A 16,533-nucleotide genomic window follows, 5' to 3' on the forward strand; every position below is an offset into this window, starting at 1 on the left:
TGTTTTCACCATTTTACTTAAATTTTCATCAGAAGATCATGAAAATGACATCCATTTGCCAGGCCACAGTGATTTTACCAGTCTTGACACTTGACATCAGTGATCATTCCTATGCCTTGACCTATCTTCTTTGGCTCCTTAAACATTCCTTAACAGAGAAACCTCTGGGCCCTTCTTGTCTCTATGCCTTTTTTATGTCTCTTCTGGCTACTCCCAAGTCTTAAAAAGAGACATTGACTATATTTAAAGACCTTTCTGAGGGCCCGATGTCTGCTGAATGTCTCAATGTTTGCTGAAGTATGCAAGGCACTGTGCTATAGACTTTCAGTCTTTAAGAGGGAAGCCACACAGGTTATTTTTTACTGCTTCCCAAAGTCTTTCCAATATACTGTATTATGTTAGTTTACATTTTTATCCTCTCTGACTTGGGCTCTTGTAGTCAGAATGGGATTCTGGTTCTTGGTTTCTCCCTATGTTATAGGGCAGCAAATCTGTTACAGGACAGGGGGAGAGGGACACCCCTGAAGCCCCAAAACCTGCCTGCTCTAAGTGGGTTCTGTCATCCGCCGCAACAAGACAAAACATATAAAGCTTTAATGAAAAGTGACTTTAATACAGTGAATATACAATATGGAACACAAAGAATATAACTTCTAAATCAAACACCTGAAGTTACCCATCCCCTCGTGGGCAAAAGTCAACCCAAAAGGGATTGGCCCAAAGCAAGGCCTGAAAGCCTGCCACAAGACTAAAGCACCTTCTGGCCGGGACCCATGGAAAAGGGACAGAAATGGCCAGAAAAATCTGGGAGGAAAAGAGCAAAATCAAAAGCAATATAAACACTGCCATGGTCGCCTCCCTACAGGTCTCTCACCCACATCTGCCTTAACCAGTCCAGGGTCAGGAAACAAGCCCGGTTTCTTCATCACATGCTTGCTGCTCCATGTGGCTTCCTCAGGTCTCCGTCTTTTTCTCCATCTGGCCTCCTTCTCTCTCCTTTTTCTCTGCTCAGTTCCACCCTCCTTCTGGGTGGGGCAGGGAACCTGGAACTTCCCTTCTCCTAGGGACCACCCAGTTACACCTATGCCAGTGTATCTTTTATGCTGACACCAGTGTAATTATAATTTTCTTTTCTTTTTAAATTTTTTTTGGCATAGATGTGGGGTGTAGGCCAGAGGTGCAGGGGATGAGAGAACACATCAGAGACAGAGTAGGGAGCAGAACAGGTGCAGTAAACAGAAACACACTGCTGAGGGGAGCAGTGGGTAAGACAGAGAGGCCTGCTATGCCATGTGGGTTGTTCCCTGGCCTGGCATCAAACCCAGGTCATAGTGGTAACACAGTGCTGAGACTCAACCTGTAGTCCACCAGGGAAGCCTAATGATATTTTTTTTCTGATGTCAAATGTTTGTGAAAAGGCCTCATTATTACTTCCTGTAAGAAAAAGCCCCAGGCCCTCCCTGGTGGCTCAGCAGGTTAAAGCACAGCACTAAGAAGCTTAAGCCACTTCTGCATGAGTTCCATCCCCACCTGCCAGGAGGTGATCCACTGGGCCAGGCAGACCTCTCCTGACCCGCCAGCTGCTCCCCTCAGCAGTGCACTTCCTCGATCTGCCTGTTCTGCTCCCCACTCAGTCTCTGGTGAATCCTCTCACCCTCCACACCTCTGGCCTATACCCCAGTTCTGTAGAAATAAATCTTAAAAAAAAAGAAAAAAGAAAAAGAAAAGGCCCCAAACCCAAGCAGGTAATTCCAGCCTCATCTCATCTGGCTGTTCTGAATTCTAATTAAATGGAAATGTTCCTTACTGTTCAGATTGTTAATTTGCCCTTTGCAAATCCCAGGCTTTCCGCCATTTCCTCTACCTCAAGTGCTCTTTTTTCCTGTTCCCAATCACTTCCTGACTGTTCCTTTATCTTACAGTGTTTACCACACTGCATTTTAAATATGTTTACATATATATATTCTCCCAAGAAAAGCAAAGCATCTCAAGTACAGGAAAATGGCTTTTCATTTCTTTAGTTCCACAATCTAGTACCAAGCAAATGCTCAATAAACATTTAACGGCTGGATTGTGAGCAATCAACAAACATTACAAAGATTAAAAAAAAAAGTTGGAATGTTAAAATTTCTCTTCAGGGGGAATTGAAAGGATAAATATGCAAAAGGAACACTCAAGTTCAAATCTCATGGTAATACGGGTATGGAAGAACCAGAGAACACCTAAGGACAGCAGTGTAGGATACTTAAAAAATACTTAAAAGTCTGAAAGCAGTGCAGAAACTTCCAGGTTGCAGAACCTTGGCAGTGGATATACTTATGACCATTAATGGGGCTTTGATGAAATATTGGGATTTAATAAGGGGGTGGCCCTTGAGTTACCATTGAGAAAATTTTGACAGAGTACCCCTTTCAATAGTACACTGCAAGTTTATTAAGGAAAAGGTATTTGTGTAGACATATTTTTTTTTTAAGATTTATTTATTTATTCATATAGAACTGGGGTATAGGCCAGATATGCGGAGGGTGTGAGGATTCACCAGAGACAGAGTGGGAAGCAGAACAGGCAGATAGACAAAGTACACTGCTGAGGGGAGCAGCGGGTGGGCAGAAGAGGTCTGCCTCACCATGTGGACTCCTCCGGGGCAGGCGGGAATCGAACTCATGAGGAAGTGGCTTAAGCTTCTTAGTGCAGTGCTTTAACCCGCTGTGCCACCAGGGAGGGCCTTGTGTAGACATATTAAAAGGATGGGCTTATTAGGAAAAATGAGACAATTTCATAGACACAGGTAGGCATAGAGCTGCTGCTGCTGCTGTTTTTAAAGGGAAGTCTTGTTAAAAGAGGTGCCTGTATAGACACGGCAGCAGTCTGAGGACCAGAGCTTCATTTTGCCAGAAGAGTTGTTCTTGATGGTGTTCTTCTGGGGGTTCACCCCTTTGTGGACTAACAATCTCCACTATGTAGCAGTCTGTGTAGAAGAACTTTCTGTAGCAGTCCATACCTAAGGATTTCCTGTGCCTATGAATTACCATTGCCAGTTTAATGATTGTTAGCTATTTCTTACCTCCACCTCTAGCTTCTGGCCTGTGAAACATTTTTTTACTCTAAGCCTCCAACATGATCAACTGCCTCCTTAAAGTTCTTTAATGACTTTCTAAAGCTAAAACTTCACCCTTAATCTGGCACATACAGGCCTCTGTAATAAATTTGTTTGCATCTACTTACAGCCTCCTCTCACACTACTTTTTACCTTACTATCTGAACTGTAGCCACACAGGACTATTCCACTTGGAGTATATAATGTTCTCTTATATATTTAACTTCATCTAGTTCATGCTCATCCTTTGGCTATCAGTGCAATGATTCTTTAAGATTTCTCCCTTATATGACCGACTGCATAAATTTTCATACATTTAATTTGGAAGACAATACAATATAGTATAGTGATCATAATAATGGGCCCTTGGGCATATTTATTTAATCTCTTAGGTAGTATGGTTTCTGTACCCATAAAATCAGGGTACTAGGGGTTACTCCAAAGACTGTATTACTAATTCTGAAGGGCCTTTGTCTGGCTCCCACTCCTTTCTTGGATGAGCCCTATGCAGATGTTAGTACTCCAGCATAGGATGGTACTTCAAGTTCACATCCATAAGGTTACTTACTGTTAGGGGCAGTCTCAAAAGGCTCATTTTTAGCAACCACTATTGCAGAGGAAAAAGTTCCAGGCAAGGATGCACAGCTAGAAAGAGTAGGATGAATACAGACTAGAAGATAAAAAAACAAGTATTTACAGATACTAGGATTACTTATCTTCTTGGGGGTTTCTTTAAAACAGCATAAAATCATTGAAAAATATTAGAGATGCTTTATGTAAAGCACTGAGCATTATGTTCTATGTAGTGAGAGTCCAATGTATGTAAATTTTATTCGTTGTCAGCTCCCTCCTCTACTCCACTAGCTCAGGAACCACATCAGCCTGACTGATTTCTGTATTATCATAGCAAGGTAGGAAGGAACAGAGCAGTATCCCGAAGAATACTAAAAAAACACATACACACACCCAAACTAGCACAAGCCTAGTGGTCCACTTTTGCTTGTTAAATGACTGCAGTAAATCACGCATCCTACATAAGATTCCTTTACCCTTACGAAAATGTACTATTTACCCCACGAGGTTTTGTATTCAGGGGACGCATAACGAAGCACATCACACATTCTGAAACGCACAAACGATAGAGGTTTATTATTAGCTACGCGGAGGTCCCGCGCCTGTCTTCCCTCCAGCACGTCCAGTCCCGACTCCCCTCCCCTCCCAGTACACACCCTCACTGCACCCTTGGCCCCCAGTCCGTCGGGACTGCAGGCGTGGGAGCCACGGCCCCGCGCGGCTCCCTACCCGGGCCCCGCGCCCTCCTTCCTTCCTCGTCCGGACGGACGCACTTCCGGCGGATGTGGGGGGGCAACCCCGGAAACGGAAGTGATCGGCGGAGCGGCCTGACGGTAACGGCACTGAGAGGTTGTTCGCAGAGCTTGTTGAAAATGGTGAGTGAGCCCCCGGGTGACCCTAGTTCCCGGCGAGCTTGGGACCGTGGCCCGGCAGGAACCGGCAACCACCTCCCTGCCAGTCCGCCGGTGCCGGCGGAGACGGGGGCGGGGGGGATGAGCGTGGCCTAGGACGCCATGATCTGTCGAGTCATGGGGGTTGGGGATTCGTGGTTTTCGCCCAGGTGCTCGGGTAGAGGTCCCGCGAGCAGTTGTTCCACATCATCATCTTCCAAGTCTGTCTTTTCTCTCGGTTGGCACCCTCCCACCTCCTCCTCAGTAGGCCCTGGCCTGTTCCCCGTAGTTGCGGGGAGCTGGAAAGGACTTATGCCTAGGCGCTGCCGACTGCACTTACCCTGCCGGGACAATCTCTGGGAGCCCAGAGGCCTCAAACTTTTGGCCACCGCTGATCCTCGGAACAGCCCTGATAAGCCACAGCTATATGGAGCACATTTTGAAAATTTTTTATTTTCCAGACTTTTGGGGGAAGTTGTGTTATGCTAGATGTCGGAGGGGTTGAATATCAGACTAGGCTTCCTGGTTAGTAACCTGCACTGGATTACATTTTCCTGATGGGCCATGATTTCTCTGTCAAGGAGTTGAAACCCTCCATCTGGTGCTTGAGTTCCAGGCCAAGCACCTTGGACTCCTTTTTACGTGAGACATTGGAAAACCAGTGACAGGTTGTTTTTGTCTTTGGTTGATTTTTTTTTTTTTTTTAATGGAGCCTTGGTTGGAGAGATTATATGAAGTATTAGGAAAACCTTGGTGTGCAGAATGAGAAAATGAAAGTGTCTGGAGGCAAAAATATGGAGTAGAGAGCTGTTGAAAGTTATCTGGGTCTGGGAACCAGCATTCGGGTAGTGTATTGAAAAAACTCTGGGCAGGCTAAAGTATTTGTCAAATAAAGTATACAGATGAATTAAGATATCAATAAAAAGTTGGTTTCTTAGAATTGTGTATTCTAGAATATTGTAAGACTGAATGCTAGAATATTTGTAGTTCTTGTATGTTTTTCTGCAGAATTGCAGGGATTTGTACTTGAGAAATTTGCAGGGTATCATCAGCATATTCTTTTTACCTGTTGTAACGTTTTTATTTTACATTTTATTTGATTGTCTGATCTGCCTTCATTAAACAAAGCCCTTGAAGGTAGACTTGTGTCTTCAGTATCCAGCTGAAGTACCTGTCGCATAGTAAATGTTTAATACATGCTTGGTGATTAAGTATTTTATAATTATGTAACATGGTGGTAATACATCACTACCAAATATACTGAGTATTTCTTTTTTATACTAGTTTGGTGATATATATATTTTTTTATAGGCAATACCATCCTCTAATAGAACTTATGAAATTCTGTGACCTACTGTCTTTTAGCTTTCCTGTCCTTAACATTTTTCACTCTGGGCTTACCATGCCGAACTGAGGGAGGAATCTTTTAAATGAAAGTAATTCTGAGCATGCAGTTATCCTTCTGAGATGGTCAGTTTCAAAATAAACCTGAATTTCTGTGTATGCTTAAGACTTTCTCACTTTGCCAGCCTTTTGCATCACTTAGGTATTTAACCAGTCATCTCAAGCTACTTTCTTAGATACATTTTATAATTTTATCCATGTTCTTTCTTTTCTGGAATGACTTTCAGTATTCAGAGATCAGGCTTTGGAATCTTTCCTACCCTCAAAAAAATTACTAACTGTTCCTTTGCAGTTATAATTCTTGAGATGCATCATACTTGACAGAGACCTTACTTTTTCTGTATAATCAGTGTTTACACCAGGGTTTATTAAGGGATTGTTAATATTTTTTGTATTTAACATTTTTAATTTTTGTTATAGAATTCTAGAGGACTTGGATCTCAGCTAAAGCACAGTATTCCTGTTAATGAACTGTCAGCAAGTGGACCTTTTGAAAGTCATGATCTTCTTCGAAAAGGGTACATGGGACAGTTGTGTCTTTCACTGTTATAATAAAGTATTTCTGTAAATTATTTTTTATATATTTTTAAAAATTGTGATAAGCCAAAGTGAATATTGTTTTGATAGATATAAGTAATGTACCTCCAGCTGGGGGGCAGGTGAAGGTTTAGATGTTTTCTAGAGTGGAAGGAAGCATGATCAGAATGTAAGTTCCCAGGATAGGGCATCCTCTTAGGGGATGCTGCCAAGTAGCATGAGTTGGTAGGAGTTTGCTTATTGCTACTGATAATTTAGAAAGCCGTTTGTATCCTATCTTAGTAACTATTGTGGAATAATTCACTTTTCTTTGGGAGACACTAGGACACACTGTTGAGAGCAGGGACTCTGCCTAAGACTGTTTGGGCCCAGACACGACTCTGCTGTTTAGTAGATGTATGTATGCCTTTGGACAAGTTTCTTAATTCCTTTGTGCCTCAGTCCTCAATCTATGAAATAGGGCTGGTTAGAGTATGTAACTCAGTTGAGGAATGAATGAATGAAGACAGAAAATACCTAGAAAAGGTGAAGACAGTAGTAAGTACTCAGTGCTAGCTGATAATTTTCTTTCCTAGCTTCAGCACATAATTGTAATTCTTTTCCTGGGTTTTCTTCTGTTGTTTTGTTTATGTACTAGTGCTGGTACTTTTTCTTGACACCTTCTAATGCTGGTATCATTATAGACTACCATTTTATAATGAAAGATGCAGTGCATAGCCTTTGGAACTAGAAATATAAATTGACTTACATCAAATTCATAAATCAGTCCTTAACCATGTCCTGGCTTATTTATTCTTTCATATGAAATGTTCTTTTTCTTCCCAGTTAGACTGTAAGATTGCCATGAGTGGAACCATTTTAAATTCCACTTCTGGGATAATCCTCTGTACAAAATAGTATTCAAAAAATAATTGTCACAGGATTTCTAAAATTTCTTTCAATTCTGAAATGACGATTTGAGATATAAAAAGATGACTATAGTGGCCCTCCCTGGTGGCACAGCGGGTTAAAGCACTGCACTAAGAAGCTTAAGCCACTTCCGCATGAGTTCGATCACCGCCTGCCCCGGAGGAGACCACATGGCGTGGCAGACCTCTCCTGGCCCGCCTGCTGCTCCTCTCAGCAGTGTACTTCACGATCTGCTTGTTCTGCTCCCCACTCTGTCCCTGGTGAATCCTCTCACCCTCCACATCTCTGGCCTTGTATCCCAGTTCTGTATGAATAAATAAATAAATCTTAAAAAAAAAAAAAGATGACTATAGTTACAAAGACCTGGTTCTAGCAGAGAATCATTTAAAACATAGTACTTACACACAGTACATATTTTATAAATGTCAAACACATTATTTAGCATATGTTAAAAAAATAGTTAATACTAAAGATGCATTAAGCCTGAATGAAGAGGCTTGCATAGTTTATATAAGAAGCATGTCATCAGAGTAATAATAAGTAATAATAATAATAATACTTTATTAAATTTCACTTATGTCCAGGTTGTCATTTAGCACCATTGTGTTGGAGAGTTCTCTCTAGTGACTAATGAGTTCTGGAGTTCTCTTTAGTGTTGACCACCAATGTCTATAATAGAGACATTGCAAAACAGTTATTATAAAGTAAATATGACTCCTTCACCTCCCAATTTGGAATATATTGATAGTTATATGAACTTTGTACATTTATCAGTTCCTGTAGCCCTTATCATAGTCAAGATACAGGGTGGTTTCATCATCTCAGAAAACTCCTTCATGCTGTTCTATTATAGTTGTGTCCTTGTTAGATGTGATTTTTGAACTTTGGGTATTGACTCATGTTTAACCTCCCATTTAAATGTTTATTTTCAGTTTTTCTTGTGTGAAAAATGAACTTCTGCCTAGTCATCCTCTTGAATTGTCAGAAAAGAATGTAAGTATGTTACCTGCACCTTTGTTTTTAATCCTCTAGTAGACAGGTCTTTCAATAACACTAACATGGTTTCATTTGTTAAGACAGTTCTAATATTGAGTATTCGACCATGAAGAATGTGGAGCCTTATTTTTAATATCCTTTCAATTAGCACTAGGTTATCATTCTTCACTAAAGCTCCCTTTCTGCACATTCCTCTGTTGTCTTTGTTTATGAACACTTCTAAAGGTCCACTTACCTTGTCACTCCTCTCATACTGTTTTCTCATTTGATGATTTTGTTTTCGTTTATATTTTTGCTGCTGATCTTCAAGTTCATATCGCTAACCTTGACCTCTTTCTTAAGCTGGCAGTCTCTAAGTTGACACTTAGTTGAGACTTATACACTTGCTAGGCACACTAGGTATACAGATGAATATGATGTAATTCCTCTATTTATGAAGCTGAAATTAGATGTAAAATCCTTTGCAACATATACTATCATACTTTATACTATTAACTTTTGTCACTACATGTAACTTTCTGCATCTCTATACTTTTGTGCTACCAGTTTACAATAAATCTAGTCAAACAAATGAGGTTATGCTTTATAAACATTACTTTTGCAAGGTGAAAAATATTCTTTATTTATTAATTTTGTGAATCCAGATTTTAGATGGTAATTTTATAATGGTGAAGTATAGTGCATAAAGGTAAGTAGAGCACATGCTGGTAAAATATAGAAATACACACACTAAAATTTATTGAAGAAGTAGGAAATGTACTTTGCTTTTAATTCTACTTATGGATATTAAATCCTTCATCTGAATAGTATATATATGTGTCAGTGCCAGTTGTTTTGAATGCAGAATGTGACATTTAAATTATGTTAATCTTTTGTAGTTCCGACTCAACCAGGATAAAATGAATTTTTCCACACTGAGAAATATTCAGGGTTTATTTGCTCCACTGAAATTACAGATGGAATTCAAGGCAGTGCAGCAGGTAAGTTGTGGTTGTCAGCTACATGTTCATCCCACATTATGTTCTGATAATCACTTGGAAGGACTCTTCTATTTTAATATCAGCTGTGTAAACCTTACCTTCTTTCTTCCTCCTACAACCTATTCAATTTTCTCCCTTCTTCAGTATAAAATCCTGATTAGGTGAAAAACTCCAAATTATAACTTTAGTGTCTAAAAACTTAAACCTGCATTAGCTTTCATGGTTTTCTCCATGGGGGGGCTGGAGGGGGGTTTCACACTAAATTTTAAATTTAAGAGGCCTCTAGGAATATCTAAGTGAGGGTATGTAGTGGGCAGTTTGTGTATGGCTAAGTATATCTGTTGCTCAGAATAAGATCTTCAGAAATGTCCTTTTAAGTGTATAAAAACTTTTTAGCTGTTTTCCCTCCTATTCACCCTGGATTCTGCTTGAATTTTGCCACATCATAGTGCTTCAAGGGCATTCTCCTTAATTGTTCTTTTCCATAGCTGATACCTTCAGCCTCTCCCTGTTCTGGCTCATCAGCAACATTTATATTGTTTACATATACTTGAATCTCTTGTTTTTTAAAACAAATTTGTTGGTCTCAAATTCTTCTATACTAATTTCTCAACTAAGTGTGCTTTGCAACAAGTCAAGCTTCTTAAAAAGTTGCCTACATTTGCTGTGTTTTCTCTTTTAACCTCCTGTTTACTCAGCCTAGTTTTCAATGAGGCTTTTCTTTGGCTCTCAGTTTTCTCGATGACCTGTAGTATGTAACACAAGTAACTTTTGGGGGTGCCTCCCTGGTGGCATATAGGCTAAGTCTCAGTGCTACCACCATGCCAGAGTTCAGTTCCCCACTGCCGGGGAGCTAACCAGTTTACGGCACAATAGACCTATCTTACCTGCTGTTCCCCTTAACAGTGTATTTCAGTAAGTATGCTTGTTCTCCCCGCTCAGACTGGTGAATTCCCTCATCCCATGCATCTCTAGCCTGCACCTCAGTTCTTCTACACAAAAATAAATAAATATTTAACTAGATGTTAAAAAAGAAAGATCTGGGCCCCACCTGGTGGCGCAGTGAGTTAAAGCACAGCATTAAGAGGCTAAAGCCACTTCAGCATGAGTTCGATCCCTGCCCCCAAGGTGACCCACATGGTGCAGCAGACCTTTCCTGACCCGCCCGCTGCTCCCCTCAGCAGTGTACTTCATCAGTCTGCTTGTTCTGCTCCGCACTCTGTCTCCAGTGAAGCCTCTTGCTACCACTGCACCTCTGGCCTGTACCCCAGTTCTATATGCATAAATAAATCTTTAAAAAAAGAAAGGTCTTTCTTCTTTTGAATATTAGAAGAGTAGGCTTTCCTGATGTCTCCCTTTTTCTGAAGTCTTGCTCTCAGGTGTCCTTTATGCAGGTTGCTTTTACTCCTTTCTGCCCCTTGAAGTGCCAATTTTATTAGTTTTCTATCTCTAGGCCTTTCCTCATCCTATTATTTCATATCTGTTCCTATTTAGATGTCAGTTATGTGTTGTTGACTCCTGAATTATAGGTAGAGTTCCCGTAAACACATCAGATTTCATATGTACAGATGCAAGTGACTCATTGTTTTTCACATGTTCCATAAGTAGGTTTCTTCCTAAGGCAGTAATTGGAGTTTTTACTCTCCACCTTCACCCCTAACCTCAACATCAAGTCAGTTAAACATGAAATGCTTATTATCTTGGTCCTGACCCATACCGAGCTTCATCTGGATTACAGTAGTGACCACCTCCACCACCTTTCAGTCCATTATACACAGTCTAGCCAGAATATTTTTTGAAAAACATAAATTTGATCATGTGACTCCACTTAATTTGCCCTCAGGATAATACCCCAGAGCCTTACTATGGGATGGGTCAGTTCATGAATTGCTCTTTGCTGTGCCATACTCCATGCCTTCAACCTAGCTATGTTCTACCTTTGGTTTTTGCACATGTTCTCCCTGTTATTGTGAACTCCTTTCTTTCACCTGACAAAATACTGTTTATTTCTAATAAGACTGTCTTAATGTCATCAGTTAGGCTCAGTTGCCCTGGAAATTATTTTAGAATTCCCCACACCCCCCAAAAGATAAAGCTGTAGAAGAGCCACATAACTATGTCAGAATAAGTTGGATATGAATCTTGGCTCTTAAGCACTTAAATGACACATCTTTCCTGAGGCTCAGATCATTTATTTTTTAATATGGAGTTAGCAATAAGACTGGTATAGATTATTCTGAGGATTAAATACTATATATCTCATAAGAATTGTTAACTTACCTCTTCCTTCTCCTACTTCTCAGATTCTAGCCACCTACTTCCCTACTTTGGGCCTAAGCTTTTAATCCCATTTAATCCAAACATCTTTGCTTAGAATTCTGGCCCTTTTCTGATTCCTATGCTATTATAATTCCTGCTTGACAGGATGTTTAACAACTGCCTCCTGGTCCCTGCTTTTGATATATTCTCAAGAGCTACACCTCTGATCCTACTGTACTTACCAGCTCCCTTTCTCTCTGGTTTAGTTTACAGGCTCAGGTTTAACTATTTGTCATAATTCCTCTTCTCCCTTTACCTTCCCCGTTTTATTCATTACTTAATTTTGACAGTCTAGAGAAGTATTTTCATGCTGTAAAAGGTAAAAAATGTAGGCCATTAGTAAATAAAAAAGTGGTTATATTTTCTTTGGGGAAGAAACATTATTAGTTGCCTCCTTAGATTCTGAAGTTGTGATTATTTAAAGTCTGATTATCATGTAAACATGGAGCACCTATTACTCTTGGTAATATCCAAAATTAGTTGCATTGATTTCAGTTGAAATTACCAAACAAATAACAAAGAACAGAAAACTAAAATTTTGCTTGGCTACTCTAAAGCTTTTGGAGTGCCAGTAACTATACTGTTTACAGACTTTATACTCTACTACAGGTTTGAGGATGGTGGTTAATACCCTGTTTGATGATGAGGAAACCGAGGGTAAACACATACAAAGCCATAGGGTTGGTCAGTGGTAAAATGAGAATTTGAATCCAGATTTATGATTCCACAGCCTGTGCTTTCTCCACTACACATAAGTACCAGTCTCCGATATATGTACTTACTAGACAAAAAGTAACACTAGTTTAGATTGGCATTGTGTTTTTTTTAAAGGCCCCTAGGTGACTTTGACCTTTATTTCTGGTTATATACCAGAAATACCACCAATGTTTTAAAGGTTTATAACCTAAATTTGTACTTTTTTAAGTAATATAAACAGAATGATCAGTCAACTAAGAATAGTACTCTCACTGATTAGGAATTCAGGAATCCAGTCATTTCACATTTATTAGGAAGGAGATGTGGTTAGGTACTGGGAATTTTTATTTCATCACATGGTATATGCTGTGGTATTCCTGAATATAAGCAAAACTACAAAATATGTGCAAATTAATAAAAGCTATAGTTTCAGTGACTTTATGTATTTTAAGTAACATTTTGAGGAGTTTAAAACATTTAGTTTGTGCTAAATATATGCTGATGTTTTCCCCCTTGGTACTAAAATGATAATCTACTTAGTTTTGTAAATTTCAGAAAAATTGAAATTAGGGTACATATTCTTTTTTCTAATCATGTCCTTTCAAATTTTCACCAAGGTTCAGCGTCTTCCATTTCTTCCAAGCTCAAACCTTTCATTGGATATTTTGAGAGGTAATGATGAGACTATTGGATTTGAAGATATTCTTAATGGTAAGTGTCATTCAACACCTTTTTTTGGAACCATAGTAATGCATAAGGTCATAGCAACCAACAAAACTAATAGGATTTTTCATTAAATGTAACTTAAAATTGATCAGATTCACTTGTGTTTATGCACTAGATAAAATTTAATGGTAATAATTGTTCTTCAGTTAGTTTTGAAAGTAAGACTCAAAACTTCTGATGGAATAGTCATTCAGTCAAGTATTGTAAGTTTCACGTCTGAGGATAATGCCTGATATGTGAGTGTAATACAGTATTTTAAGGTAACTTAAAGAATGATTATTGGCTGTAGTACTCATTTGTGGGATATGCCTAAATGAAAACTAGGAAAAGGACAAAACTTCTATTTGTTTTAAATAGACCCCCCCACAAGTTAATTTTGTGTCTCTATAGAGTAAGAAACCAGAATTTGTCATTTTTAGTGAGCTTCGAATAGTTGTATCATGTATAACTTTTATGTAGGAACAATACTTGTGGCATCCTCTTTTTTCTGGTTCTGAGGAAGTTAAACACAATTCTACTCAGTATTGTTTGTGCTTATTATGCCCCCAGCAGTTCAGGAGAAACAGAACAACCCAACAGGATTAAATTATATTAGTTTAGTTTGGCTGCTGATGTCCAGTTAGGAAATGTTGTGGACAAAACAGAAGTCTAGTGAGCCTCCTCTTTTAGTATCTTCCCTGGGGGAGTTGTTTAATGCAGGAAAACCTGGAAATTTTGTTTTTACATTGACCTTAAGACCTCATTTACAATTTAGTAAGGTGATAGTTCCATTCTTTATATATTTTTAACCTTTTAATTAATTACAAGAATCTTTTATTTAAAAATCCACTCCTTTCATTCTATAAAGAAAATCTCTTTTCTAACAGGAGAGGTAAACATTAAACAGTTAAACATGAAATACAAAAGGTGGGAAAGTCACATACCTCTGATTATGCCATAAGTTGGCTCCTGAAAGATCAGTGAATTTAGTTTGAGCTAAAACTAGAGGCAGAAGAAGCAATATATTCAGTCTCTAACTTGAGAAAAGCTGGAGAACTCCTTTCTTTTTTTTTAAGATTGATTGATTTATGCAAGACCAGGGGTGCAGGCCAGAGGTGTGGGGGCAGGGTAAGAGGGTTCACAGAGACAGTGAGGACTGGAATAGGTATATTAACTGAAATATACTGCTGAGGGGAGCAGCGGGCAAGACAGGAGAGGACTGCAGTGCCATGTGGGTCACCTCCCTGGCTGGGGATGGAACTCATGCTACAGTGGCTGTGGGTAACTTCACAGTGCTGTGCTTTAACAACTGTTGTGCCACCAGGGAAAGCCCCTGAAGAACTCTTAAATATTTAAGATCTTATCCTAGTTAAAGATAACAAGTTAGCCAGTCATGGGTTCATGGATGCAGGTAGAAAACAAGAGTTGAAGAGATGGAATAGTTGTCAGTATCAATTTTCCTGTTGGTTCACTGCACCTCAAGTACTACAGGGCAGCAAGAAGGGGGTCAGGTGATGCCTGCATATATGGTGGGCTTTGTTACATTAAGAGAAACACCAACTTAGGAGCACCAGAATCGTTTATACTAGGCAGTTAGTCTGTCCTGTGCTCTAGAGGAGATATGATCTGTCTTCTGAAGTTCACTTTAGAAAAAACCATGAAAAGAGTCTAGAAGAAAGACAGATGCCATCTCTACTTATAGGACTTCAAGAATTAAGTGACACTGATTCTTTCTCCTAACACACACTAAGTCTTTTAAGATCCCCATGGCTGTATTTCTTGAAGAAAATGGAGTGTGGGGTAGGGTAAAGTTAAAAGGCAGAGTGTAGGGGGGCCAGAATCTTGTGACTGCAAAAAAATTTATTGCGAGTGCAGTCTAAGGCTGTGAAAAGCAAAGCAGTGGGAAGCAGTGATGTGGTAGAAATTCCCATTTAAAAAGATCACAGCTATCGTGTAGACATAAACTAGAAAGGCTCCTGGTTGGGTAGATGATTTTTGTTCAGATGAGAACACTGGATTGTACTTTGGATAATTCCTCAGGGGGGATTTTGCCTGTTACATAGCATTATACTCTTAATATTGTAGCATAACAGTTGCTGCTAAAGCTATTTTGTTGTGTGATAAGGTCAAGAGTCTAGAGTGCTGAACTGATGTAACACAGTAATGTTCAGTTTCTTAGGAAATCAGTGAGTAAACATCCAAATTGATCTGTGACTCTTGATAATAGTGATTTTAATGTGAGTGAATATTTTTACTAATTTTATAGTTCTTTGAGTTTTTATTCTAGTTCTATGTTGAGTAGAGGGCAAAGAGGAAAAAAAAAGGCTTCATTATCTTTATGAAGCTTCTGTTGCTATTCATTCTCTTAGGTATTATGACAGTAAAAATAAGGCCTTTGTTTGACCTCTTTGTAAAAACAGGAGTGAAGATTTTCAAGGTTTTTGTTGATTTAGGATGCTGATTCAGGTGGTATAATGGACATACAGTAGAATGAAATCGTAAATTCAAAGCAGATGGTGTCTAGCTATGTAATTGTCCTCCCAGTCAAGTTATAGAATGTTGTCCACACTGTGCACACTTTCCACTCTTGGCCCCAACCAACCACTAATGCTTTGTGTCACTCTAAATCCCAGTTTTGTCCATTAGAGATTTTCATGTGGGTGGAATCATTGAATTTATCTTTTTTTGAGAAGACTTTAATATGTTCTTTGTTTGTTTTCAGACCCGTCACAAAGTGAACTAATGGGAGAACCACACTTGATGGTGGAATATAAACTCGGTTTACTGTGATGCTCTGTGCTGGTCATGAAAATAGAGGGGCGGTTGCTTGTATAGTCTTCTTTTTACTATAATTTTATGTACACAATATTAAAAATACTGACTGACATATGAGAATTTTTGCTTAGACCGTGTCTCTGATCATTTGAAATTATTTTGGTCATTGGTAATGGGAAGCGATTTTAGAACTCGTAGTTTACATTAAAATAATAAAATTCTGTTCTAATTCAACTTATTTTCCATGTACTCCATAAATTTACTGTTGAGTAAGTATCAGTATGGTCTCAGTCTTCAGTAACTTCTTTCAGAATATGTGTTTGTAACTAATTTTCAGTGCTAACACTGAAAAGTATAAAATAAGGTACTTAGAACCCTATTTGAGTATAGCCCATCAATATTTATAAGAATAACAATTTACTTTATGGATGATCCTTTAGGATTATAGCTATATAGCTATTTTTTATTCTTTTTGGTTAAAAAGCATCGATCAAAAGTTTTGATTTTTCATCTATCTTAATTGAAAGAAAACGCAATCAGCAAAAGTAAATTAAATTGTATAGACTTAACATATATTTAACATATTGTCAAATAACACTATTAAAAGTAAATTCATTTTCCTTATGTATCACAAAATACTTAAATTAGTACA

General features: G+C 38.8%; 1 protein-coding gene across 1 annotated transcript; it reads left to right on the plus strand.

The window, feature by feature from the left end:
- Window positions 1-4,366: 4,366 nt before the first annotated feature.
- Window positions 4,367-16,119, plus strand: POMP (proteasome maturation protein). Its single transcript, XM_004680173.2, has 6 exons — window positions 4,367-4,545; window positions 6,385-6,482; window positions 8,343-8,403; window positions 9,285-9,386; window positions 13,019-13,112; window positions 15,829-16,119. Exons 1-6 carry the CDS (start codon window positions 4,453-4,455, stop codon window positions 15,894-15,896), a joined length of 516 nt encoding a protein of 171 aa, XP_004680230.1. The 5' UTR covers window positions 4,367-4,452; the 3' UTR covers window positions 15,897-16,119.
- The last annotated feature ends 414 nt before the right edge of the window (window positions 16,120-16,533 follow it).

Source organism: Condylura cristata, unplaced genomic scaffold (genome assembly GCF_000260355.1).
Source record: "Condylura cristata isolate star-nosed mole 26May11 unplaced genomic scaffold, ConCri1.0 scaffold00010, whole genome shotgun sequence".
Lineage (NCBI taxonomy): Eukaryota > Metazoa > Chordata > Mammalia > Eulipotyphla > Talpidae > Condylura > Condylura cristata.

What these genes read in the sequence shown, in the direction of transcription:
- POMP (XM_004680173.2), top strand. Translation starts at nt 4,453, where the DNA reads ATGTGGGGGGGCAACCCCGGAAACGGAAGTGATCGGCGGAGCGGCCTG. An exon ending in TTGAATTGTCAGAAAAGAAT is followed by an intron (nt 8,404 to 9,284) that starts GTAAGTATGTTA and finishes AATCTTTTGTAG; the next exon opens with TTCCGACTCAACCAGGATAA. An exon ending in ATTTGAAGATATTCTTAATG is followed by an intron (nt 13,113 to 15,828) that starts GTAAGTGTCATT and finishes GTTTGTTTTCAG; the next exon opens with ACCCGTCACAAAGTGAACTA.